The sequence below is a fragment of the Octodon degus genome, unplaced genomic scaffold (assembly GCF_000260255.1).
Source record: "Octodon degus isolate 3935 unplaced genomic scaffold, OctDeg1.0 scaffold00256, whole genome shotgun sequence".
Classification (NCBI taxonomy): Eukaryota; Metazoa; Chordata; class Mammalia; order Rodentia; family Octodontidae; genus Octodon; species Octodon degus.
The window spans coordinates 1,542,376-1,569,616 of record NW_004524832.1 but is presented as its reverse complement, the minus strand read 5'-3'; the positions used below and the strand labels follow the sequence as shown (position 1 = coordinate 1,569,616).

The window sequence follows — 27,241 nt, the reverse complement described above, 5'->3', positions numbered from 1 at the left end:
TGGTGACAGATTGTACAGCTTTTTTTTACTATAACACATTTTCTCTGATTGTGGTCTATAGAGCAAGAAAACGGTATTGTTGGGAATCGGTGTTTGGGGTAATATATTTTTCTGGAGGCAGATCTGACTTGATTTTGTATTGCGAGGTAAATTTACTTTTATAACTTATACTTGAAATTGACACAAATTTTAAGAAAACTAGGATGGAGCAAGAAAATTTTATTGGGGATCCATGTTGGGGTAGTAGTTTTTTTCTGGGGAAATTTGACTTCTGATTTTGTGGTACACAGTAAAATACACATTTATATTTAATATTTGAAGTTGTATTACAGTATTTGAAGTTGTATTACAATATTTGAAGTTCCTTACAAAATTCGTAAGGAACTTAGTAATACTGAATTCATTGTTTTTTGTTTTTTCTTTTAGGAATTCCAGCTCCAAGAGGGGTGTTACTCTATGGCCCTCCAGGTACTGGAAAGACAATGATTGCCAAAGCTATTGCTAATGAAGTTGGAGCCTATGTTTCTGTGATTAATGGTCCTGAAATAATAAGCAAGTAGGTGCATGACTTAATAAACTTAAAATGTATTAACTGTACTTCCAAAGTGTGATTTTTTCTTTCTTTTTTTTTTTTTTTTTTTTTTTTTTTTGTTTTGGTACCTGGGAATGAACTCAAGATCTTGTGCTTGCCAGGCAGGTGCTTAAGCTGCTGAGCTATCTCCCTGGACCTTCAAGTGTGACTTTTTAGAAGTCTGCATGATATTGTTGATGTTGCATAACTTGGAATATATTTTTCCTTTTAATATGTATTAAGTTGTTTGGAAAATAAGTTTTAAAAGTAGTAAATATTCTAGAAACATTTGAAATGTCAGATTAGCTTTTACAGGCAAAGATTTAAAAACAGGAATAAAAGATACTTAATTTTTTTATTTGTTATAGATTCTATGGTGAGACTGAAGCAAGGTTACGTCAGATATTTGCTGAAGCCACTCTACGGTATTATTTTTGATGTTTTGGAATTAATAGTCAGTGCTATACTATTGTAAAGTGATATACTACCACTTTACCTAGAGTAAAGGATAGCATAAAAGTAGCTCTGTGAGTAGATTATAGATTTAATGATATTTAATCTGTTTCTAATTTTGCTTTAAAGATGTTTGATAAATGAGTTATTAAATTATATAAAGTAGAATTAAAAATATTGTTTGATAAATCACGTTACTTAATCTTATGAGTTTCTTCAGAGTACTTAGGTATGTCTAATATACTTGCTCTCTTTAGTAGACTTTATTTTTGAAACTGTTATAGTATAGATTACTTCCAAGAGACAGTCTTTTGTTCTTTGAAAATTATTATTCCTCGGTTAGGTTATTGCATTGAGTATTAGAATATGATCTACAATTTGATCTAATGTAATGTTGTTTAAAATAATAGGACATCATACTGTTATTATCAGAAAACTGCCATTCTAAATGCCTTTTCTACCCAGTGAAGGTAGATAAAGCATTTTATAGTGCAAATACTGAAATTTGCATGATAGTGGTATGCCTTACTGCTTAGTATGTTTATGTAGTTATGTTGATGATAGTTGAAGTTTCTTAAGACAATTCACATCTTTTTATAGCAGAATTTGACATTTTGAAAGTACTTTTTAAAATAGGTTAAATAAAAAGATGCCATTTCTACTTTATGTCCTTTGGGCCTGCAGCCTGTTATAAGGGAACCTTATCTCTGGCCTCAGTTTTTCAGCCGATCCAGCCGAAGTAATGTAGTGGACATTGGTGGGAGAATGGTGCCTGGGCATAGCCTCATGTCATGAGCAGTGTACTCTTTTCATTACTCTTCCTTTTAATGAGGGTAGATAGACTAGAATCTGAGGTTATTAGCTAAACAATTGAAGCTAAAATGCATTTGAGGTTTTTTTGGCTTAACATTCTAATGCTTTTGTCTATAATATTAAATAAATTCTAAACTTGATGTTTTTCAACTAAAAATTGAAATTAAAATTAAATGTAAATTTGAGATTTCATTTTATTTGTTTTTAGGCATCCATCAATCATTTTTATTGATGAGCTGGATGCACTTTGCCCTAAAAGAGAAGGAGCTCAGAATGAAGTAGAAAAAAGAGTTGTTGCTTCACTTTTAACACTGATGGATGGCATTGGCTCAGTAAGTATAACACTAGTATTAATTTTGTGAGGGAAGAGGTTCTTCTTAGAAACACACATGTAGCAACAAAACTACTGAATGTTTCTGGATTGGATAAAATACCACATTGGAACTAGATAAGACTGATAATTTGTTTCGAAAGACTACTAATTGCTAGGACAGCATAATTGACTTTTTTCTTTAGCATATAAAATAATTTACCTGATCAATTTTGTTTTTGATAAGTGATAGTAACTTTGAAACTTCAGGCAGAAATCAATAAGGAAGACTATTAAATTTTAGGGGATAATAAATTTCAGTATTATGTAAAAGTGAGCCAGGGCTTTGTGCTAGGCAATTGAAAGAAGAGAGTAAGTGTTCATACAAGAGTTAAAAGGCCTTTTTACCCTTTTTTACCAGTTTCTCTGATAGTACATACAGTCTTTTTACAGAAAATTTTTATTATTTCAATATATTTTGAGAAAGTATCTCACCATCTAGTCCAGGCTAGCCTTAAATGCTGTGTAGTCCAAGCTGGCCTCAAACTTGTGGTGTTCCTCCCACCTCAGCCTCCTGAGTACTGGGATTGCAGGTGTGTACCACTATACCCAGATCGTGTAGTATTGTGTTAGTAACTACTATGTGCTAACTGTGAAAGGAAGAACTAGTAACACAAAACAAAAATAAATCCTCTAGACTCCTGGCATCTGTTAACCAAAACAAACCTTCAAAGGCCAGATTGTAAATAACTGCATTTCTTAGAATCATAGTGTATTAGAAATTAGTATCATGAGAAGAAAGTTTTGACCTAACAGTGTTTAGACAAGATATCATTATGTCTGCATCTTGTACTAGGAATTACTACAAAGACAACAATATGCAATGTATTGTAACTGTACTACTAAAATGTTTTGAAACTATCTCGTTGCTACTTCTTTCTCAATAAAATTACTGAAATACATAAAAAAATTAGTCTCATGATTTTGTACATTAAAATACTGGGTAATTAAAAGTTTTAGGTTTTAGTTGCCTGTTTGGTAGAAACTGAGCTTATGAAAAGGTAAATGTTTAATATTTTGTCCACCAGGTATAACTGTTAAGCAGACCATATTGTTTACAGATAATCATAATTTTATCCCAAAGGCAAAATATAAAAAGGAATATTATAGTATAGTAAAAGTAAAGAAAGACATCATTTGGAAGGTTCAATGTTGTGGAATCTTAGTTGCTAGGTCTGTTTGTTGTCTTTTTTCTCTGCCATTGGGATAACCCTATAAAGGAGTGGTTGTCTTGTTTTTTGGTGGACTGGAAACACATGACACTAATATTTTAATCTGAAAATAGTTATGGGCTTGTATTTGTGCTTTTAAATGGAGTAATTTATACTTTAGACCGTGCATTTTCTGTTGGCATATTGAATATAATTATATTTGAATTTTTCTTACATAAATCACATTGTTATATTTCTCTGACATTACTTTAGGTCATTTGAATAAAATAGTGGATAATACTTACAGGTGGATGATTAAAATCACAGTCCTTTATAGTTCTTAATTTCACATTTAGAGAAAATTTTTTTTTATGTCTTTAAGGGTGTCTGATAGTTGAGTATTGGTTGTATTGTCTGTGTTTCAGGAAATTAAAAAATTTTCACATTTGTAAAAGAAAACAGTTCATAGATGAGGAAAACTAATTCTCAGCAAATTCCTAAAGGGGTTCTGAGTGATATTTAGGTCATAATCTTTGCTTCCAAAGGCCCTGGCAAGGTTTGGGGTTCATTCTGAAACTGAAAAGAAAGAAAATTAAAAAAACAAAGAAAAAAAAAGAAAAAACAAACCTGGTACAGAATTTTAATGTTATTTGTGATAATAGTATAGTTAGGATTCTAGAAGTGAATAATAGATGGAGAGATATTAGAAAACTTTCTAGGAGAGGAAGCATTTAAGCTAAACTTCGAAAATTTTAGGGGAACTACCCACTCGGGTCCCCCTCCTGTCCCTGTCTTGGACAGGAGCTTTCTTTTTCTCAATAAATATGTTCTGCTCATAAAAAAAGAAAATTATAGTAATTCATAAAATTAATAAATATGTAATATATATATAACAGGACTTATTAGCTTGCCTCTCTTTTCTTTTGTATACTATGAATTGAATATAAGGCTCTTGCACTGAGCTATCTGCAGCCCACTTTTTATTTTGAGACATTGGTCTTGCTTACTTGCTAAAATTTGCCCAGATATAAGTTGCAGTCCTTCTGCCTTAGCCACCCAGAATGCTGGGATTGTAGGTGTGTAACGCCACACCTTGCTCCCATTATTTTTGACTTGTAGGAAAGTATTTTATTTTCATTTTATTTTGTTAGGAAGCAAGTGAAGGACAGGTGCTAGTCCTTGGGGCCACAAATCGTCCTCAGGCATTAGATGCTGCACTCAGAAGACCTGGACGATTTGATAAGGAGATTGAGATTGGAGTTCCCAATGCTCAGGACCGGCTAGATATTCTCCAGAAACTTCTTCAAAGGATACCCCATTCACTCTCTAAAACTGAACTGCTACAGCTGGCAAATAGTGCTCATGGATATGTTGGAGCAGACTTGAAGGCTTTGTGTAATGAAGCAGGTGAGTGAGTGGCTATGATGAGTCTATATTGATGGACTTAAGCCTGGTTATTTAGATGGGGTAATTTCTGTTTCACTCCTTTTTTTTTTTTTTGTGGCACTGGGGATTGAACTCAAGACCTTGTACTTGCCAGGTGCTGAGCAATATCCTTGGCCCTTAACTCATTTCTTAATGGAAATAGTTTTTACTAATCATGAAATATGTATTTATTGAACATCATTAGATGATTCAGAAAATTATAAAAATTTTGCCTCCTAAAGAAAACCACTGTTAAATATTTCTAGATTTTTTTTCCTGAGAATATATGTGTGCACACATATGTACATGTATGTAATCATTTGTGTATATCAGTATTAATGGCAATATTTAATGATACTATGCTGGGCAAATGAAGAATAAATGTTTGTAGAAAGATCATAATTTCCTTTAAGGAGCAAACCAGTGTTTATTGAATTTCTGAAAAAGTACAGAGTGAAGAACAAAAATTCTGTGCTGCAGAGTATGTGATAGTGATGTTTTAACTCTGAAAATATTTAAGGGCTTTTATTAACCAATTGCTTACTTGGCTTAAGAACTTCACCATAGCATAGCTATACTTATTTTGGAAGCTCTAATAGTTGCACATTTTTTTGAGTAATTTCAACTGTGGAAAATCTATTAAAACCTGAGCAATATTTTTAAGTTCATGAAGTATTTGGTACAGCAAATCATAATTTATTGGGAAAATTTGATAGTTTCTTTTGTCCTGAAAAGCTATGTTTATTTTGTAGTAATCTTTAAAGGCTCAATACTTCTTTACTTTGCCAGTAGTATCATGTTCCTTAAGTTTATTCTTTTCTCTCTATATGGGCAGATATTTTAGGAGCTGTTGTAATTTGGAGCCTTTTTTTCCATTTCTGACATTCTATTACAGTTTGTGACCCATCATATATATATGTGTGTATATATATTTTTTTTGGGGGGGGGGCATACTGGGGATTGAACTCAGGACCTTGCACATGCCCCAGGCAGGTACTTATGCCACTGAGCTATGTTTTAACCCTTTTAATAATGAAGAAATGGGAATACTGAACTGGAAATTTGGTTTAGAGCTTTAGTTCAGAACTACATTAACTTTGATCTCCAAACTATTGCTTAGTAATTAGCTAATTTAAGAAGCTGTTCATTTTTCCTTTTTTCATTAGTATTTTAGTTTTTTCGTCCTTTATATCTTATTTGATATGTGTATTGATTTAAGAACTTTTAAATACTTTACCCTCAGTGGGAAAAAAAGTGAGTTGTACTGTTTTCATTCTCTTTGATTGAGCACAATTTCCAGGTTGGAGGAGTAATAGTTGGGAGGGAAAATTCTAGGTTATGTTGACTACCTAGGCAAAAATAAACTTTTTATGTATGTTATGCTCTAGAATTAAGTTCTTTTTTCTCTAGTTTCTGCATAGCTTCTGGCTTCATGGGGAGTGGTGGACTTGGGTAGAGAAGTGAATTTCCTGGGATACAGGAAGCAGATGTAGCAGTGAGTAACTTTGCTTCATTTGTTTTATTAGGTGGTAGAGTCTGGATTACTGTATGAGTATTGATTTTGGGCTTACATGTGGCATCTAGGCAAAGATTCAATTTTAAACATCCTTAATGAGACTTCTTTTTTTTTTTCTTCTGCGTTTTGATATACTGTAGAAGGCTCTGGGATTCTTGTTCTCCAGAAATAGTCTGATGAAAGTATAGTAGTTCTATAATAATTTGGAAAATATGGAAATATAATAACCTTTTTTCTAATAACTACATTAGAAAAGAGAAATGGAAGAGATCTCAAGCAGTGCCCCAGGTATTTACCAAGCCTGATTTGGCCTTGAGGACTTTTGGCCTTTCTTGTTTCTCCTTTTCTACTTTCCTGATGGACATATGTAGTTAGTTGGGACTTCTATAGAATTCTTAGAAAGTATGTTATGAGGCAGACTAATACTGATTGTGAATTTCACTGCATTGTTTCCATTGCAATGTTTCTGTAATTTTTTTTTTTTTTTTTTTTTCCTTCAATTTATACAGGGTTTCACTATGAAGCTTGGACTCATAGTGATCCTCCACTTTTCAGCCTCCCTAGTGCTGGGATTACAGGCACATGCCACCATGCCCAGTCACTGTGGCTGGCTCAGTGCTACTGGGGGTGGGACCCACATGGCATATAGTGCTGGAGATCGAACTTGGGTCACTGCGTTTGCCTAAACAGGCACTTAGTCTGCTGAGCTATCTTGGCAGTCCTTATTTTCATAATTTTTGACTTGGATATGAATTTGACCTAATTAAAATTTGACTAAAACCATGACTTGGAAAACTAAAACAGGTACTGTAGAATATGCATAAGTGTATTCCATTTACTAAATATGCAGTAAAATCCTCATTCCTGTGGTTTGTGTATATTGAGCTTAGGAAGAAAAAAAATCATTCATGTGGTGTATTGAGCTTTTCTCCTACTTTTCAGTTTAACATTTAGCGCTGTATCCACCTACGTTTAGAGGAGTTATTTAGGGGTATTTAGGGTACCTATCAGTCTTGGTGTATTTTACTGGGACTTGAACCCAGGGCTTTTACACAGAGCCAATTCTCCCGTGACAGCTGGGGCCCGACACGGTATTTTTGTGGGTGAGATCTGCAGGAAAAAGAATGTACGTTGGGCAGACATTGGTTTTAAAAGGCAGGGAGGCAGCAGCAAAGAGCAGCTGTGTCTGTATTGTTTATTTCTTATATATGTTATTACCTATTTGTATTTTTGTATATGTGCTTGTGTGGTTATCAAATGTCAAGTCATGGTTATATAAGTTTGTCCCCCTCTGTGTCTGTGCCAGACAAAAACTCAGATGACCTGAATTTTGAAGCCACAGCATCTGCCACATCTCACCCCCTCAGAGTTTGGGAGAATGTTTTTTTGTGAGCAGTCCAGAGAGCTGACCCCAGTGTATGAGACTACAACAATACTCAAGGGAACAGCAGTACACTGCCAGCTCCATTGTCACCACAGCATGGTTTATGGCTGCCTACACCAGGTGAATCTTGAGGATTTTATCATCTTGTAAAACTTGTATGGCAGACTCTTCCACATCTATATTTTGTGAGGTTTTAAGTACTTGTGTCTGGTGCTCAAGGATGAAAATACAGCATTTTATGGTAAGAGGGCACAAGTGTCTCCTTGTGTTGTAGTCAGCAAATCAACTTGGGATTTTGCAAAACCACCATTTTTGAGACATTATGAACATGAGTAATATCAAAACCTGTTGTATAACATTTAGGGCCTGGGGCATATGTTGAGCAGAGGCATTAACCTGAAAGGTTTGGATTCCTACCAGTGCAATTTACTCGTTGAATATAAAGCAGTGCTGCATCTAGCAATGTTAGTGGAGTTTTCTTCATCTTCCCCAGCTGTTGTACGTGACTGGTCTCAGTTTTTGTGGAGTGGGTGTGTTTGGATCAGCATTTCAGTGGCTTGGTGTACCTGATCCTAGGCCTAGCAGTCTGGTTTTGTTGTTGACAGTCAGTCCAATTGAGCAGGGACTCCAGTGCAATTTTTTATGGAAGGCCAGTCAGTTGTGTTGGTGAGGAGTTCAGTACACACCCAACAATGGGATTGTTAGTGTATATAGACAAATGTGTATCCAGAAGGTAGTGCTGTTAACATGACTTATTCTAGTGGGAAGGACAGGGCAGAAAGCAAAACCATTTTAGAGAGATCCTGCCCTTCCATGAGAATGCAGGTCATGATAGGATTGTGGCTGGAATCATCTCACCACACCTGGGTTTTCATTGTTATCATGGGTAAGGGAGTCAGGGATAACCCCACCTCCCATGGGCCAGGTAGCCATCTCTTTTAGAACGATGGCTTGGCATTAGATGGAGAGCATATTGAGGCCTTTAAGGACTGTGTTGAAGTTCAGGGTTGTATTTCTATAGCATGTTTTAGTTTTCCTCCCAGGGCTCTTAAGAGGAAAACCCAGTTTCCCATCAGGGGACCTGTGGGCTAATGTTAGTTTTATTGATAACAGCCTCTTGGACATAGTAGTTTTAATGCAAGGAGTATTAAGGCCCCTTGTATTATCTTAGTGTCTTGTGGGGCAGATACATAGACTTAAGTTGGGGGCTAGTTATTGAGCAATCGTATCACCTGAGGCAAGATCCACACCAGTACTTGAGTACCAAATAGACCAGTTTGTCTTTGAGGATCTTTTTGTAGCTTTCAGTCATGCCAATGGCCTGCAGGCTGATAAGGGTGCGTGTAGGTGTCATCTGACACCATTAACTCTGGCCCATTGTTGTGCCTGTGCTCCTATGAAATAGGTTTTCTGGTCAGATGTTATTTCTAGTGGCAACCTATGTGTAGCTCTTAACCTTTGTAATATCTTGATGGGATGGGCCTTGTCAACAGAGGGAACAGGGTAGGCAAAGCCTGTATCTGTGGCTATATTTCTAGCAGTCAAAGCATATCTATTTCTGTGAAAGAGGTAGGGGATTTGTCAGTGTTATAGCAGGCAGGGTGCTTGTGGTATGGTTAAGCTGTGTGAGCACCTTCCTTTTCCAGCGGACCAAATGGATGCACTGGGGTCATGTCTTTATCGTAGCTTTTGGCTCAGCAAGAGTTAAAAAATCCAGTGGCCGCCACTGTGTTAAAGCTTATATGATATGGGGTCTTATGTGTCCCAGTTCTTTGCAGAACCAAGACACCACAGCAGAAAGTAGCCCTCAGAGAGAGGCTACCCTTGTCAAGGCATCTGATAAGTCAGCACCACATAAGGATCAGTGTGTTACTTGTCAGTCCTGCACAGCCTAAGCTGTAACCACAATATCAACCACAATATCAAATATGGTTTAGCTGTTCATATAGACATGTAGAGGACCTACTTTATGTATTACAAGTAGTTACATTGTCCATAGCTCTTGTCAGTTGGTTTGACCTGTGTTTTGGTTTCGAAATAATGATTTTTGTACTAGGCTGGACAGCAACTGCTGACCATTGTGAGACTGTGCTACATTTAAAGCCATCAGTATATCAGGTGTCAGTAGGTGGTCCCTTTTTTTTTTCCCCCTCTCTGTTTAGGAGCCAGGTATCATATCAATTTGTATTGTTCTTTGTGTTGTGTGTGTCATGGGTCCCAAAACTTTCCAATTTGGCTAACAGGGTAGCTGAAAATGAGGCCTGTTGTTGTAAATACATTCTCCAGTGCATGGGGATAGGGACCTGGGCCACTGCATGCTTGATGGGATGACCAAGTACAGACCCAACCCTCTTTAGAATAATTTTACTGTCTTTTTCCTGTGATCTCACAGGCATATAAAGTGGCATATACTGATGTCAGCTGTTTTTTAATCAGGTAATACTGGCTTTTGCTTTTTTCCATAATGACCAAGATCCCATTGAATATTTTTGTTTTCCATGTTTTTGTTATAGTGCCCAGCCAAATCCGTCATCTTCTACACTTTTAGTTAGGGTAAATGCTAGGGAAGGGTCAACTACCCAGAGCGCTTGTAACCATGTGATTGACCTCTTTAAGTTATAAAAAGCAGCTTCCTCTGTCTGTCCAGTCCTTTCTGGTCATCTGGTATAAGGGGCGCAGCAGGTTAGCTAGATGCATTATGAACATCCACCAGAAACCTAGCAATTGCATATATGCCTATAACTGGTATATTGTTATGGGTCTCGGGTATGCCTGGATCTTACTAATTATGGCATTGGGAATTACTTTTGCTTTACCTGACCCAAAAACACCCAAGAATTTGACTGACAGGTTAGGTCCCTGGACCTTACCTTTGCTTATGTCCCACTCCCAGGCCAGTGTGTGTGGTAGCTTTTAAATCTGAAAGATAATCTGAGTTTAACATAATAGTATCAACATAATAAAAGTGATACAGTGTGCCTTGGTTTGGTTGCACTGTGTCTTGCTGGGTTAGGTTTTCTTGTGGAGCACATGATCCTGCAGCAGTGCTTGTAGCAGTGTCTGTTTTTCCAGCACTGGTTCAGCCCACTTTTCATCTAGCTATAGGCCAGCACTTAGTCCCAGGCTGGCCTCCTGTATAGCCCATAACATCCAGACAGCTCCTGTTTCTAGTGTGTCCAGTTGTCCATCTCCTTGTGTGTATGTCCTTCCTGGGACCCTTATTGGGTGAGCCAGCCTGGTACAACTGTTTTTGTAGCATGACTTTTACTTGGGCCAGGCTCGCTTTTTTGTTGTTCCTCGTCCAGGAGGGAGGAAGGTGCTCTCCATCTCTTGGTTGTGTTTTGTGTCTGGAGGTTCTCCCATGCCTCCTTGCATTCCACTTTCTATTCCACTGCCCAGTAGGGCATGGGTTGGTCGTAGCTTTTCAGATGGAGGATGGGTATGTGGGAGTCTCGCCCTTGCAGAGGGTTGGTGGGGATGGGTTAGGCTTCACAGAGGTGACTCCTCTGTGGGATGTGCCTTGTTTGAAGGGCAGTAGTAGCAGGGCTTAATAGTGTGAGGCCCCTTGCTTGTGCCAGTAGGAGGCCTGTTCTTTCTGAATCTGCTTCTGCTTGTCTACACTCTGGGGAACTAATCCCCTGCATCTCCAGTTTTTTTTGTCTCCGACCACTTCCACAGCCCTGGAGCTGTCAGGATTGTCTTCTAGGCGTTTGCCTTTGCCTTTTGGCTCAGGGCAGCTGGGTCTGGGCTGGTTGCCATTGTCTTCTAGGAGCTGCAGACCTAGAGGAAGAGGCTGTGGTTGGTTGTACTTTTCTTGTGAGGGTTTTTTTTTCTTTAATGTGTTTAGCACAGGGTTTACAGGGCTCTCTACACAGGTCAGACTCGTAGTGATCCTCCTGTTTTCAGCCTCTCAAGGGGTGGGATTACAGGTGTGTACCACCATGCTCAATTGCCGGCTCATTATGCCCTGGGGGCGGGGCTGGCATGGAGCGGGGGAATCGAATCCCGGTCCCTGTGTCTGCCTAAGCAGGTGCTTTAATCCGCTGAGCTGTCTGGCCGGCCCTCTTGTGAGTTTTGCTGGTCCTGCTTGTTTAGGGGCTTCAGGTGATTCATGGCCAAATTGGTGAACCACCCCTCCAGCTGATGTCTGCTGTTGCTCCTGAAACTCGCGGGGCTAGAGGCTCCATCCCAAAGTACTCTCCTGAAGACTTATACTGCGGAAGGAGGCAGTGCTTCCCAAAGCTTGTAGCATGATCTCCATGGCAGCCAGCTGCTGTTCCACGGTTCCTTTAACCCAACAGCTAGATGCTGTTGTCCCATGTGGGAAAAAGGGTAAAGAAAACCAAGCCATCCTTCCTGTCTGCTTACAGTGGGAGGGAGAGATAATGTATGTCTCTTCCTTCTAAAGCTTTCAGAACATACCCAGGTTCTAGATGGATCACTTTCTAGTCTTCCAGGGCCTTCTAGGCCTTTAAAAAAGTGAGTATAGATAACCAAGGCTGGGGAAAGTGGGGGAGGAGTGTCATGCGTGTCAGCACTTCCCTTGGGGGGGCTCTTCCTCTCCAATTGGTGGTGTTTCTATAGCCACCAGGGAGTGGGCACGCTCCTCCTCCTGCCCACTATGCCAGTTGTCAAAGCTGGGGGCTCAGTGCAGTATTTTTTCAAGTGGAGATCCCCAGGGAAAAGAATGTACATAGGACAGATAGCAGTTCAAAAGGCAGGCAGCAGATGCAAAGATCTGCTGCGTCTATGTTGTTTATTTCTTTTATATGCCAGCATCACCTGTTTACTTTTTTTTATGTTCACATGTGTGGTTATCAAGAGCTAAGACATGATTAAATAAATTTGTCCCACTGTGTGCCTGTGCTAGACAGCAGGGGTTCACGTCCTTATGTGTCCTTAGGTGACCTGAGTTTTGAAGCCACAATCCCCTCTCCACAGTTCCTTTAACAATTATTATATTTTTAAAGACAGGATCTTGCTGAGATTGTTGTTCAGGCTGGTTTTGAAGTTTCAGTCTTCCTGCTTCAGACACAAAGTGCTGGGATTATAGGCATTTACTAGTCTTTTAAAATAACTACCTAGTATCGGAAGTCGGAAATTTAGTTCTCTTTTCCATCTTGCAAGATGGCGGGTGAAAAAACAGAAGCCAGACACGGAAGAGAAGAAACATGAAGCCAAGAAGGCTTCTGCCAGTGGTACTGGTGAAGAAGGGTAAGGTGAAGAAGGCAAAAAAATCCAAGAAGAGGCAGCCCCCCTGCAGCCGAAATCCTGTCCTGGTTAGAGGAATTGGTAGATACTCCCGATCTGCTCTGTATTCCAGAAAGCCTTTGTACAAGAGAATGTACACAACTGCTAAATCAAAGGCTGAGAAGAAAAAGGAGAAAGTTCTTGCTACGATCACAAAATCAGTCCGGTGGGGACAAGCGTGGAGGTACCCAGGTGGTTAAGCTTTGAAAAATGCCTAGATACTACTCGACTGAAGATGTACCCTGAGAGCTCTTGAGCCACAGCAAGAAACCTTTCAGTCAGCATGTGTGGAAACTTGGAGCCAGCATCGCTCCCGGCACCATCTTGATCATCCACACCGGGCATCACAGAGGCAAGAGAGTGGTCTTCCTGAAGCAGTTGGCTAGTGGTGTGTTACTTGTGACTGGGCCTCTTAGCCTTAATCCTGTTCCTTTATGAAGAACACACCAGAAATTTGTCATTTCCACCTCTTCAAAAATTGATATCAGCAAACTGAAAATCCCCCAACACCTCACTGATGCTTACTTGAAGAAGAAGAAACTGCGTAAACCCAGACACCAGGGGGGTGAGATCTTTGACACCGAGAAAGAGAGAGATCAGATTTCAGAGCAGAGCAAGGTGGATCAGAAAGTGGGGCTCACAGATTTTCGCAAAAATCAAAGCTGTTCCTCAGCCCTGGGGCTACCTGTGATATGTTTTTTGCTCTGACAAATGAAATTTATCCTCATAAATTAGTGTTCTAAATTTCTTATTAAGAACCAAAGTAAATAACTGATACATTAAGAGAAAAACTACTGTGCAAGTTTGAACTTAATTTTGTAACATGTTAATCTTCCTTAAGCAAGTGGGAACAGTCACAGTTACAGTGACTTTAGAATTGAACACAAAATTAGAAACATTTTTAAAAAAATTATGATATAATTTTTGGAGGCAGTATTAACCACTTCTGGTGCATAGTAGGTACTCAGTAAGAATTTGATCAGCTGAACAAGGGTAATCTGAGAAATATGTGTGAAGTCTAAGAGAATATTACTCACATACTCCCTTATTGGAGGTGAAAAGAGTTTATTAGCTTCTGAGTTGAGTTGGCTTGGGGGTTAAACATTTGGTGAGAGTTATCTTTTTTCCCCTTTATTGCCGTTTGAAATTTGTTAAGGAAATAATACTGAATGATTATTGTTACTTTTGTAGATAGCAGGAAATGTTACACATGGTATGTGCTATGTTACTCTAGAAATGTAGGCCAGTAAGACTGCCTTAAATAATTATTATTTTCCTAAACATTTCCAGTCTTATTTCTGCTTTCCCACTGACAGATTTCTCAGCTTTAGTTCTGCTTGTAGACTTGAACTACATTTTGTTTAAAACAAATGCTATTCAGGAACCATTTTCATTGTTTGTGTGTTGTATTTACTAGAATGCTTGTGAATGCCCAGTGACATGTGTGGATAGTTAAGGGACCTAGATCAGATCTGTGAGTTGGACAGTAATAGAATCCTTCACCAGGAGATATGTTTCTGATTATGTAAATTAAATCTGTTACTTATTCTTATCCATAAGCAAGATTTATTTCATATATTCTTAATTCAGGACCAATGACTGTGAGTAGATTCTTAGACTTTATTGTGTATCAGAATTAGCTGTAGAACTTGCTTAGCTAGACAGCTAACTCTGTCCTCAGTAGGTTTGAGAATCTCTACAAGATCCTGGTAGGGCTCATGACACTGGCCTGGCCCTGACATCAGCACATTGATTCCTAAGAGTCATTGTATATTGTGTTTACCTGGGAAGCTACACACATGTGTACATACACACACATTCATCTTAGACATTTCCATCTTACATTTCATGTAGTTAGGCAGACGGGGAAATGAAATCAGGATTTATGTTTCCCAGATGATTTGCAGTAGCCAATCTTTTATTTGCTTGTGAGCAGGAATTTTAGTCATTGATTTATGTGAATGGTTCTGTAACTTAAATGTGTAAAAATGGCTTGTAGAGTTTATTGAAATGTAGATCAGGGTTCTATTCCACTAATACCGTAGTTCTAGGAGGGCCCGACAATTTGCATTTCTTGTAACAAGCTTACAGGTGATACCAGTGCTGTGGCTCCAGAGACTACACTTTGAGAATGAGTCATCTAGAGTAATCAGCTGGGGGAGGGGAGGCGGGGTTGTGGATATTGAAGACTGATTCCTGAGTATTTGTACTGAGCTACATCTGCAACTTTGAGACAGACTCTTGTTGAGTCATGACGTTGCCCAGGCTGATCCTAAACTTGAAATCCAGCCTCAGTGTCCCAGAGCACTGGGATTGTAGGTGTGTACCACCATGCCCGGTTTAACTACTCAATTTTTGAAGATTTTCTGGAACTCATTTATTTTTTATTTTCTTTGTATTTTAGGGAAGGGTCTATAGGGTGTTCAGGGTCTCACTACTAGATTGGACTCATAGCGATCCATCTCCCAAGAGCTGGGATTACAGGCACATGCCACCTTGCCCAGTCTCAATTGCTGGCTCAGCGTGCACCAGGGTCAGGGCTGACTTGGCAGGCCTAGGGATCGAACCCCTAATCCACTGAGCTATTTGGTCAGCCCTTGGAACTGATTTAAATAATAGGATTAGATGTAGATAATATAATTCTTTACTTCTGATAATCTTGAATTTTTTCTCAGAGTTTTTATGTGATAGCATTGTACTATTTCTAACTATGTCACATAACTCACCTATTCAAGGGGAACATGAATTTCTGAGGATGTTTTACAGGAAAGTAATAATCTGAAGACAACTTGAAAATGGGGAATAATCTGAAAGAAAAGCCACAAGTAAGGAAACATTTAAGAGTTAACAGTGAATACAAATAAAAATACAGATGAATTTTTGTTAGAATACTTTGTTGCTTATGATTTGTGGATTTGTGATTTTTGTATGTTGTCTTTCTGGTAGTTTTCTTTTTCCTGATCAGTCATCAAGTGGAGGAAGCTCCACCCTTACAAAAGTTGTGTGCAGACACCAGATAATCACATGAATGGAAATAATTCAGAATTTCATAAAATATACAAAAATGGTTTCTTTGATTGTTTATGTAATTAAATGGTTATTGTTAGTGAGATAACTTTAATATGTGTGTAGATTGTTCATGCTTTTTCAATCTGTTCTCTAATTTCTGGAATGAAACTGCATTGTCTTTAGTGTGCTTGAGCGTTCTAATCTCTTACTGACGTATTTTTACATATTTTCTATATTTTTTTTAACTTTGCTCCCATAATGAATATGAAAGTTGAAAAAAATTTTTTGATAAATGTTGCTTTCGTGATTGAATCTCCTGTTGTATGATTAGATAAATGTTTACTGTTGGTGTTTGGGTGTGAAACTTATTTTCAAATAATGTTTCCTTTATAATTAACTTTTGAGCCAAAAGGGTGGTTTGATATGCCATGATTTATTCCAAGACTTTATGTTTTGCAGCTCACCTTTTTAAGCAAAGAGGATGTATTCTGAGATGTTTTATCTCAAGTGGACAAGCTGTTTACAAGCTAAACTCTAGCACATCTTGACATTTAATGTCTATGTTTGTATTTCTTCTCGGGTTAGGCTTTTCTAATTAATTAGTTGCATAGCCTTTTATTAATTCCCTCAAAATTTATAATGTTTAAATTAACAACATAGATAAGCACACTGGACTTTCTTGGAGAACGTGAAATGTTAATTATGTAGCAGTGACACGAATTGTATAAACTCTGTTGAATGTTAGAAGATGCTTAGCAACAATGTTTTCCAAATATAGGGATTTATTATAAACTTACCCTTCTAAGGCTGCCTGTGCCATTTCAAGAGAGTGAATATAAATAGAGCTTGATTTCTTCAAGAAGTAGACTCAGTCATTTTGTTTATAGAGAGAGGAAGTATTTGCTTCACATCTGTAAGAATTTATCTTTAGCATCCTTGTTGATTATACATCATTTCAACATGTTCATACCAAATACTTGGGCCTTGATAAGATAGCACCACAGCAGGAGTAAAACTCTTAAATGATTTTGTCATTATAATACTTAAATTGGTCTAGTAACAATACTGAATTTAACTTTTTTTTTGAAATGGAAAATTTTATCAGTCATGTCCAGACCTAAGATATTTATAGTTTGTTAGTTCTATTACCCTCGTAAGATTATCTTAATAGGAATTTATGGAGCATCTATTATATACCCAAGACAAACTGTTATGAAAGATTCCCTAACGTTCCCTATTTTTTTGAATTCTGATGATGTTGTTTTCTAAGTTCATATTAAATTATTGTTGTGTAAAAATTCAGTGTCTGGGCTGGCGAGACAGCTCAGTGGTCTAAAGTACCTGCTTAGGCAAGCTAAGGCAGCTGCAGGGGACAGGAGTTTGGTCCTGGCACCACATGCTGGGCCAGCCCTGCCCTCAGGGCAGGCTGAGGGGGAAAGGCAAAAAAAAAAAAAAAAAAAAAAATCAGTGTCTTAAAGCAGTTATCCCTATATTTTATGAAGTATTTTTGATCCCATTGTAAGACATATTAGGAGAATCTGACGGAATCCTCTGCTTACCTGGGTTAGTGAGTTTGGTTGAATCTTGGTCAGTATAAGGTCTTTCTTATCAATAAGAATGTTTAGACTAAAAATAGATAAATTTTATGAAGTATTCTTGATTATCCCATCGTAAGTGTTATGGGAAATCTGAAAGAGTCTTCTACATAGCTAGAGTTTTGATTTTTGTTGAATGTGGAACAGTAAAAAGTTTTACTCATCAGTAATAACTGTAAGGGACTGGGGGATTGGCTCAGTGATAGAATGCTTGCCTAGCAAGCTGGGAGTCCTGGGTTTGGTCCTCCGCACCAAAAACAAAAAATGAACCTCCCCTAGAAAACAATTCAGGGGGGCCTGCCCCTTAGCTCAGTTCTTTTAAGTGGCTGCTTCAACAAAGCAGTCAGGCTCAGGTGGCTGTGGTTCAATCCCCACAACTCAAGCCAGCCAAACCTGCCCTGAAGGCATTCGGAGAAAAAAAAAATTCAACCACAAAAATATAATAAAATAAAAAGACTGAAAAATAATAACCTTAAGATTAAAAATAGAGGGTTGGTGAGATGGCTCAGTGGTCTAAAGCACCCTGCTTAGAACAAGCTTAGCAAAGGACAGCACCACATGCCAGCCAGCCCCACCCCCTGGTGGGCTGAGCTGGCGCCACACACACACACACACACACACACACACACACACATACACACATAAATTTAAAAAAAAAAGACTAAAAATAGACGTGGCTGGTTTTTTTGGGGTGGGGGTAAACCTCCTGACAGATTGTCTTGCTCAGCTTGGGAACTGTTATGTCACATAGGCAGATTAGTTTCCTTCATTCCCACCAGACTCATCACACATATGGGTTCTTTGTAGGTCTGCAGTACAACAAGATAAATAGAAATGCAAATTAAATAAATGTATTTGTCACAATTGCCATTCTAAATGTATTTTATAAGGGACCATATATTGTGACTGGAAAAATAAGCAGTAATTATGCAGCATACTATAAGAGGATGAATTTTTTCCCATTTTGTAGTTCTGAAAGAGTGATGAATGTTGTGTTTGTGATATTGCATAAATATTATGGATATTACATAAGAGATAAGAGTTTCTTTTTAATTTTTGGTCAGCAATGTGGGTATTTTAACATTTCTTTTATACTAATTTGAAATGACTGGAGTTAGATGGTTAGTTTCAGAAAAATAGGTAGTTTTGATCCTGTTTAAACTCTTTAACTGACATACACCATTTACTTTGCTAGTGGAAAATTTTCTGAGTTGTTTTGCTAAGACCATAATAGTATAGAACTTGAGGAAGATTTTTCTGTGTGTTTTAGTACAGGGTCTACAGGGTCTCACTATGTAGGACTATTGCTGTCTCAGTGTGCCCCAGGGGCGGGGCTGGTAGGGCACACTGGGGGGAGGATTTTTTTTTCTAATTAATTAATCACATAAATAAAAACAGCCAATCTAAAAGTTATTCCTATGAATTATTCTTGTTTGCCTATCAAATGCTCCTGTTTATAATTTGACCTTTGAAAAACTAAAACAAAATTTTTTTTCTTAAACTACTTGCATTGGTACAACTGCAGTTCAAGCCACCATCAACTCTTGTGTGGACTCTTGAAATATAATGGTACCACAGTTCAGGAGCTTAATAATTTTCCATAATTCTGGTCACAAACCAAGTTGGACAAGAACTGTATGAAATTTAGTGGTTAGGTTTAATGTTAACCTTATGGGGAAATTTCATTTGATTCTCATTCACTTCAGTTTCCAACCAGAATCATGGAATTAGGTTTGTGAGCCTAAGTACCACTGCAATTTCTTCCTAACAACTCTTTTTCCACCTCCCTTCACTTTTTATTTTCTACATTGCTTTAGTTACAGGACTTAGAATTTGTAGCTGTTATGATTTGTGTATGGGTGTCCTGCCCTGCCTCAAAGCCTCATGCAATCATGGGGTGGCTTCTGGAGACTAAATTATAACAATAATTTGTAATACAAAGTGAGACTCATAGTACTCTGAAGATACTTTGTTAGATTTCATTTCTGTTAGTAGAAATGCAGCTCTAATAGCCGGCCAAATAGCTCAGAAGATTAAAGTGCCTACGAAGGGGCCAGGGGTTCCTTGGTCCTGCCCCCATTGCACGCTGAGACAGTGATTGAGACTGGGCATGGTGGTGTGCCCCTGTAATACCAGCATTTGGGAGGCTGTATACAGGCGGATCACTGTGAGTCCTATCTAGTAGTGAGACCCTGAACACCCTGTAGGCCCTTCCCTAAAATTAAAAAAAATGAAAACAAAATGCAGCTCCAGCAGTTATATATCAGCTTTATCATCTTGTTTGTACTTAACATAGAGTTGAGGGAATATAAAACCCTTTTACTAAATTTGTGATACTTTGAGGAAAGTACATTTTAAAAGGGACACTTAGATTTTTGTTACCCTTTTTTAAACATATTTTTTTGGTGCAGGGTCTTGCTACGCAGCACGGGTTCATAGTGATCCTCCTGTTTCAGCCTTTGCAGTGCTAGGATTACAGGCATGCACCACCATGCCCAGTTTCAGTGGCCCACATGGTGCTTCCAGGTTCCAGGGCCTGCAGGGCATGTAGTACCAGGTCCTTGTGCTTGCAGGCAGGTGCTTAGACCACCGAGCTATCTCCCCAGTCCCTTTTGTTATACTTTCCTTCAGTCTTCATATGCATGAGTAAATATGTTGTTAGGAAATCTTATGTTTGACTTTTCAATTCAAAGGTTATATGTAGGTACCCATGCTGTAAGTTAGTTTTTAAATTAATTTATTCCTCTGATCAGTTTAAATTCATTATTCAGTGGTTTCTAATGAAGAGATTTCATTACCATCTCAGAAATAACATTTAGTAATCATTGAGTATAAAATGGTGGAATTGTGTGGGTGTGGCAAGATAATCTGTTATAGTTTATGTGAATATCCTCCCAAAGCTTTGCTCATGGGGGCAGCTTTTGAAGTCAGCTGAATCTAGAGGTTGTGATTGATTTATGGGCTAGTGCTCGAGTTGGTGGTGTGAGGGGTAAACCTGCCCTAGGGTGGGTAGCCTGCATACAATATAAGGGAGGAAAGGTGCTTTCTCTCTTTCTTCTGTTGCTCTTGGTATCTTCTACTACCATGAACAATTGATCTTTTGCCATGCCACTTTACTGCAGAACCAACTAATTATGGACTGAAACTTCTACAAACTGAGCTTAATTTTGAGTGTCAGGTATTTTGTATGAGCAACAAGAATAGTAAGTAAGACATATCTGTTGATTGTGCCTGGTTCAAATGGGTTTGAAGAATGCAAGTTCAGAATAATTACTCTTGTCTAGAAGTTCTTATATCTAGTTATTAATGTGGAGCTTGAGGAGGAATAAGTCATACACTGGAAAGAATGTGTTGACATTAGGCTTGCCTGAGGTATTTTGCCTTTTTAACCATGATTGTGTATTGTTTTCCATTCTGAAAACTAGAAAACACTGAAAAATAAAATAATGAAAATACAGTGACATTGCTTGATTAGCCATACCTGTTTTTTGTTTTCAGAGTTACATTTCTTACAAATACAAGTATTGCTCTTATATTGCTTATATTTTAAAAAATTAACATTAAACTTACTGAGGAAATAATATAGGCTTGCTCTAAGATTTTTTCATTGATAATGTGTGTGTTTCCTATCTGTTCCTTAATCCAAATATATGTATTTTAAAATTTTAATCTGTTGAGTAAATCCCAGCAGGGCTTTATTAGTAGTGATTCATGGCCAAGAATTTAAATAGTTATTTAAATTAAAGAATTTTTTTTTTTTCTTTTTGGTGGAACTGGGGATTGAACTCAGGCTCTTGCACTTGCCAGGCAAGCGCTTATCCTACTGAACTCTCTCCCCAGCCCCTAAAGAATTTTTTTAATATATTTATCTTAATTTAATTTTATTTTTTTACTTTTTTCCCATAATTTTATTGAGAAATAGCAATGAGACAGTTTCAAATCAAATTAGTAGGACAGTTTCAATAATACATTGCATATTGTTTTCTTACTCATTATTTTTTAATGTATTTAGTACAGGGTCTACAGAGACTCTTTACACAGATCAGACTCTTAGTGATCCTCCTGTTTTCAGCCCCCCAAACACTGGGCTTATAGATGTGTGCCACCACGCCCAGTCTCAATTGCCATCCTAGCACGCCCTGGGGGCAGGGCTGGCATGGCACGCTGGGGATTGAATCCCAGTGCCTGTGTCTGCCTGAGCAAGCACTTTAATCCACTGAACTATCTGGCTGGCCCAAAGCAACATGTTTGAGTTATTTAGTAAATGAGATAACTATGTTCCAAGGGGCTAAGTTGTATTTAATGTCACACTTGGGTTAGTGGCAGAACTAGACCCACAAGATTGGTTGCATTACCATAATAGCTACTGTGATCTTTAATTGTTGCAACCTCTGATAATGCATGTTAGGATTTATATCTAAAATATCTTTCAAAGGTCCATGTCTGGAAGGTCAGTGGATCATGGGGGCGCTATGCTCATTGGTGGATTAATCTGTTGATGAATTTGTGACTGAATGTGCTGTTGGGAGGTGGGCCCAGGTTGGCGGAGGTTCATGACTGAGGCTGTGACCTGAAACTGTGTATTCTTATCCCTAGCTCCTCACTTCTTGCTTCTCTTTCTGTTCGCCATCATGTTAGCAATGTTCTTTATCATGTCCTTTCACCTTGCCATTCTGCCTTGGAGCCAACTAAAAGTGGATTGAATCCTCTGAAAACCATGAGCCAAAATATACATCTCCTCTTGTAAGTTGAACGAGTTGGGTGTTTTTGTCCAGTAGTTAGAAAGCTAATAAAGAAATTGGAACCAGGAGTAAGGTCATTTCTGTAACTGTACCTGATCATGTAGTTTTACTTGGAAGAGTTTGGAAAAGTTTGAAATAGCAGCCGAGAGGCCTGAGATTGCTCTAAGAAGAACACGATGGGTGATTCAGGTTGCAGTATGTATGTATGTATGTATGTATGTATGTATTTATCTTTTGTCATACTGGAGACTGAACTTGGGGATCTTCGCTTGGCAAGCAGGCACTTAAACCTCTAAGCTATGTCCCCAGACCCAGTTTGGAGCTTAGAACAGCATGCTGGTAGGAATGTAAGAGCCAGGCTCAGTTTAGTTGAGAGCAGGGACTATGGGGAATTTGGCTAGAGGCAGTGCATTTGGCAAGGAACTTGTATATGTTTTGCCTATGTCCTGAGGCACTGCAGGAAACTGAGATTAAGGTCAGTAGGCTAATCTACTGGAGGAAGGTTCAAGACAGCTTGATGTACAGGCTGTGTGCAGGCTATGGTGTGAATATTGCTTGCTGCTGCTAGTTAGAGCTGCAGTGAGAATCGGGAACAAAAAGCAGATAAAAATTTTTTCTAGTTTTGGCACAAAGGAAGTGCCTATAAAGTTGGGGCAGACAAGGCCATGGTTGCTGAAAAAGTTGATATTAAAAAGAGGCCAGGACTTTGCATCATGATAATAGGAAAGATGACTGGAAGGCCTCTCAGGAATCAGCAAGATCCCACTCATCACGGTCTCAGAGGTGCAAAGGTATTCCTAGGGAATTGATTTCTTGTGATTTGTTTCAACATGCTCTTCCATCCAGTCGCTCAGAGGCCAGTGTAGTCATGATTCAGGGGCTCTCATGGTTTGGGGTTTTTGCAAGGGGAACAAAATAATTACAGGACACATATTATTAGTTTGTAAGGAATCACCCACGAATCATATACAAAAATTGCAGGAAATCTGTCCACTCACTAAAGACCAAAGAATCCAGCTGAGAGCCTGGATCCTAATACCTGCACGAGTCCAGCTGAAAACCTAGAGCTCATAGCAGTGCCTTCCACAAGTCCAAATGGAGGCCTAGAGCCCATAACAGGCCCAGAGCTCATGCAGGCCCATTTCACAGATACACACTGGGGAGGCCCAAGGTTAGTGGTGGAGGCTGGAAAGTCTATACCAGTGGGATGAAGGATCTGTGCTAGCAAGCTGAGGGATCTGAACTGGAATCAGGAAGCAACACTCATGGTAAGCACCAGAGCTCCCCCAAAGATAGCACAGCCATCCTCAGTGACAATAAGGTCCTGAGCTCCTCTAGCAATGAAAAAGCTGAGTTCCCATCAGGAAAGCCAACATGACAAGCTTTTCCATGAGCCTGAGCAGTACACCATCTTCCCCTTGGGAGCCAGGAAGTGATGCTCAAGATGAGGACCAGAGCTTCCCCAAAATGAACTGTAGCCATCAGCAGTGATAATGAGGTTCTAAGTTCCTTTTTGGACAAGAAGAGCCGAGTTTATCAGGGTCACCCAGCAGAGCAGAGCAGCCCAGGAGAACCAACGGCTTCCAACAGCTTCTCCAAACAGCATCCCTAGAAGTGTTCCAGCAGCTTCTTTTGTTCTTTCTTTTATGGTGTTGGCAACAATCCTCAGGTGGCCCTCCAAAATGTAGCACCACGCTAGTTCAGTTCAGCTGGGTGTAGTAAGTTGACCACCAGTTAGAAATACACTACAGGAACCATACTATTGCTTGAACTTGTGGCAGACCCTGATGGCATCATCCAAATAGTATTGTGTTTTCAGGCAAGCATGATGAAGTTATTTGATTTAGGTTTAGGAAGGCTTCCATGCAGATGTCAAAGGAAAGTCTGGGAGGTCAGGCAGTGTATTTCTGAGGAGGAGATACTTTAAGCTATCAAAGAAAAGCCAAACATCTGTATCTTCAGGAATTTGGAGATGCCAGGAATGTGTCACGTTTGCTAGGGAAAACTTCGGGCAGTGAATGAAGCCAGTCCATGTGGGCTTTAACTAGTAGTGCTTTAGGGATGGGATTGCTCAAGCCCTTAGAAGCTCGTATCTTACCTCAACTAATCCTGCATGCTGAACATGGACCTATAAGATAAAATTTTGGCTCTACTAGGTTATGGTTCGCCTTGTTTTGGTTTGATTGGTTTCTGTCTCCATATTCCTCTCTTTTAGAATAGAAATGTTTATCTATGACATTGTATATTTGAAGTATTTTTCTTTTTGATTTTCAAAGGGCTCACAGTTAACAGTTTGCCTTCAGTCTAGAGGAGATTTTGGACTTGGACTTTTCAGCGGTGCTGGAACTATTAAGACTTTGACAATTCTTAGAGATGGACTAAATACATTTTGTGTAATGAGATGGACCTGAGCCTTTTGTGAGCCAGGATTGGAATGTTATAGTTTAGATCCCAAATTATGTGTCTCTCCCTCCCACCCCATGTGCTTGTATGTGGAAGGTGATTGAATGATGGTGGTATTCTGCCCATCATTAGGTGAATCCATTGAGTTTATGTGTGAATGTAGTTAGGAGGGGAGGCTTAGTTAAGAAGGCTTGATCTTGAAAGTGTATTCTTGTCCCCAGCTCCTTCTTGCTGTGTTTCCTAGATGCCATGGTGTGAACAGTTTTTCTCTACTGTGCCCTTCTACCATGTTGTTCTGAGCCAACAAGTAATGGGCTGAATTCTTTGAAAACCATGAGCCAAAATAAACTTAATACTTTAAGTGCAGGTGTCAGGTATTTTGTCGTAGCAGTGGGAAAGCTGACTGGTAGAGTACATTTAACATTTAATTCATGTAAATTTTGCTCTTCAACTAGTGCATTATTTTTAAGAACAGCATTTTATTTATTTATTTATTTATTTATTTATTTATTTATTTATTTATTTTGGTGCTGGGGATTGAACCCAGGGCCTGAGCCTACAAGGCAAGAACCATATCACTGAGCCACATCCCCAGCCCCCAAAATAGCATTTCTTAAGATAGTGTATATATAGAGTCTAGAATCATAGTACTTCAGAGAAATGGGAAATAATCTGAAGGCCCTTGTTAGATAGAAGTCTGTAAGATTCTTTTTTATGTTTTTACAGCTTTTATAAGTCAGTAATCTTCTGTGTTGTTTGTTTTTCCTTCTGATGATCTACTAAGCTTTATTTTCTCACATATCTATAAAGATATTTGGGTTTATGCTTATTTAAAACATTCTTTTATGTGTGTAAGACTGGTCTCTTTTATTGTTCAACAAGGCCTCATCATCTTTAAACAGTGCTGTTTCCAATCTGTTCTTTAGCATCCCTTTTCCCTTTCCTTTGCTCCTATCCATCTTTTGTTCTCTTTTCCATTTTAAAAAGATCCCCTTACTTCCTATCATCTTTTATTGTGCTCTTTATTTGTATTTGGGTTCTTTTAAACTTGTGTCTCATCTCTGTCACTTAACATTATGGTCTCAAGATGGATCCATTTACTTCTCAATTATTCTTCTTTATCTAGAGTAATATTCCACTGTGTATAAATACCACAGTTCATTTGTTGATGGGCAGAGAGGCTTTTTACAAGAGTTAGCCGTTTCAGGTTGGACTGGTATAAACATGTGTGTGCATGTATTGTAATATGATGAGTTTAACTTTCAGAATGATAGCCTCATTTTTAACTTTTTATTAATTAATCATACTAATATCCAAAGTATTAGTTCATTAGTGTAAACCAATATCCAAGTTATTAGTTTACACTTATACCAACAATGTAGAAGGATTTCTTATTCCCTACATCTGCTTCAGTATTTGTTATTATTTAATTTCTTGATGATTGTCATTCTTTCTGAAGTAACATGGTATCTCACTTTCATTTTAATTTGTATTTTTGTAATGGCCGGTGATATAGAACATCTCATGTATTTTTGGCTATCTGTACTTCTGAAAACTATTCATTTCTGTTCATATTTTGATTGAGTCTCTTATTTCAGTGGGTCAGATTAGTTTTTCAGTTCTACATATTCTAGATGTTAGTCCTTGTTTCAAGGAAGAGCTGGCAAAACTTTTTTTTCCTGTTCTGTAGTTTCTCGACTTAAGCAAGAAACAATAATCTTGCCTATATACAGATGTATTTTTAGAGTTCAGGTAAAATATTTATTTAAACTTTAACTTTATAATTTCTCAGACTGTGTCCCCTGAAGTTTATGAGAGAGATGGGTCTAATTTTCTATGAATCAAGTTCAAAATTAGTTTTTTTTTTTCCCCTCTGGAAGATTTTGTAAACTTCGTATTATATTTGTCTTTAAATTTTGGTGACATTTAGCAGTGAAAATATCTGTAGGAAAGATTTTAATTATAGTTGTAAGTCTTTTTGTTAGTTTTGCTGGGTACCCCCCAATTTGTTATTCTTCTAAGTTTCCAAATTATGTGGCATAAGATATTGCTACTATCCTCTTATCCTTACATTAGTGACATCTACTTTTTCATTTCTAGCATGGATAATGTCTATATTGTCTGTCTGTCTGTCTATCTATCTCTATCTCTGTGTATCTAAGTATCTATCTATCTGTATCTATTTGGTACAGGGTCTCACTATGCATAGTGATCCTCCTATTTCAGCCTCCTCAGCAGTAGGATTATAGGCATGTGCCACCACACCTGGCTTCAGTGGCTGGCATGGCATATGGTTCTAGGGATCGAACCTGGGTCCTTGCTCTTGCCAGGCAGATACTTACACCTCCAAGCTCTCTCCCCAGTTCCTGTATTTTCTTACATCTTCAGAAAACGAGCTTTTATTTTAATCTTCAAAATATATGAAGTGGGGGGGAACTACCCGCTCGGCACCCCCCCCCCCCCCCCTTCTCTTGGGACAGGAGCTTTCTTTCTCTCAATAAATATATTCTGCTCATAACCTGTTTGTTCCTAAAATTCTTCGGTTTTATAGAACACGAA

General features: G+C 38.3%; 1 protein-coding gene across 4 annotated transcripts in view; it reads left to right on the top strand.

The window, feature by feature from the left end:
* Spata5 (spermatogenesis associated 5) overlaps positions 1–27,241 on the top strand; it is a 344,203-nt gene that overhangs the window by 12,130 nt on the left and 304,832 nt on the right. For 3 of the 4 annotated variants that reach the window (XM_004646151.2, XM_023706443.1, XM_004646150.2), the window contains exons 6-9: positions 427–556; positions 940–996; positions 2,046–2,169; positions 4,510–4,765. In XM_004646151.2, the coding sequence (XP_004646208.1) occupies positions 427–556; positions 940–996; positions 2,046–2,169; positions 4,510–4,765 (567 nt within the window). The remainder of the gene's footprint in view (positions 1–426; positions 557–939; positions 997–2,045; positions 2,170–4,509; positions 4,766–27,241) is intronic. The other variant, XM_023706442.1, reaches the window with a different exon arrangement.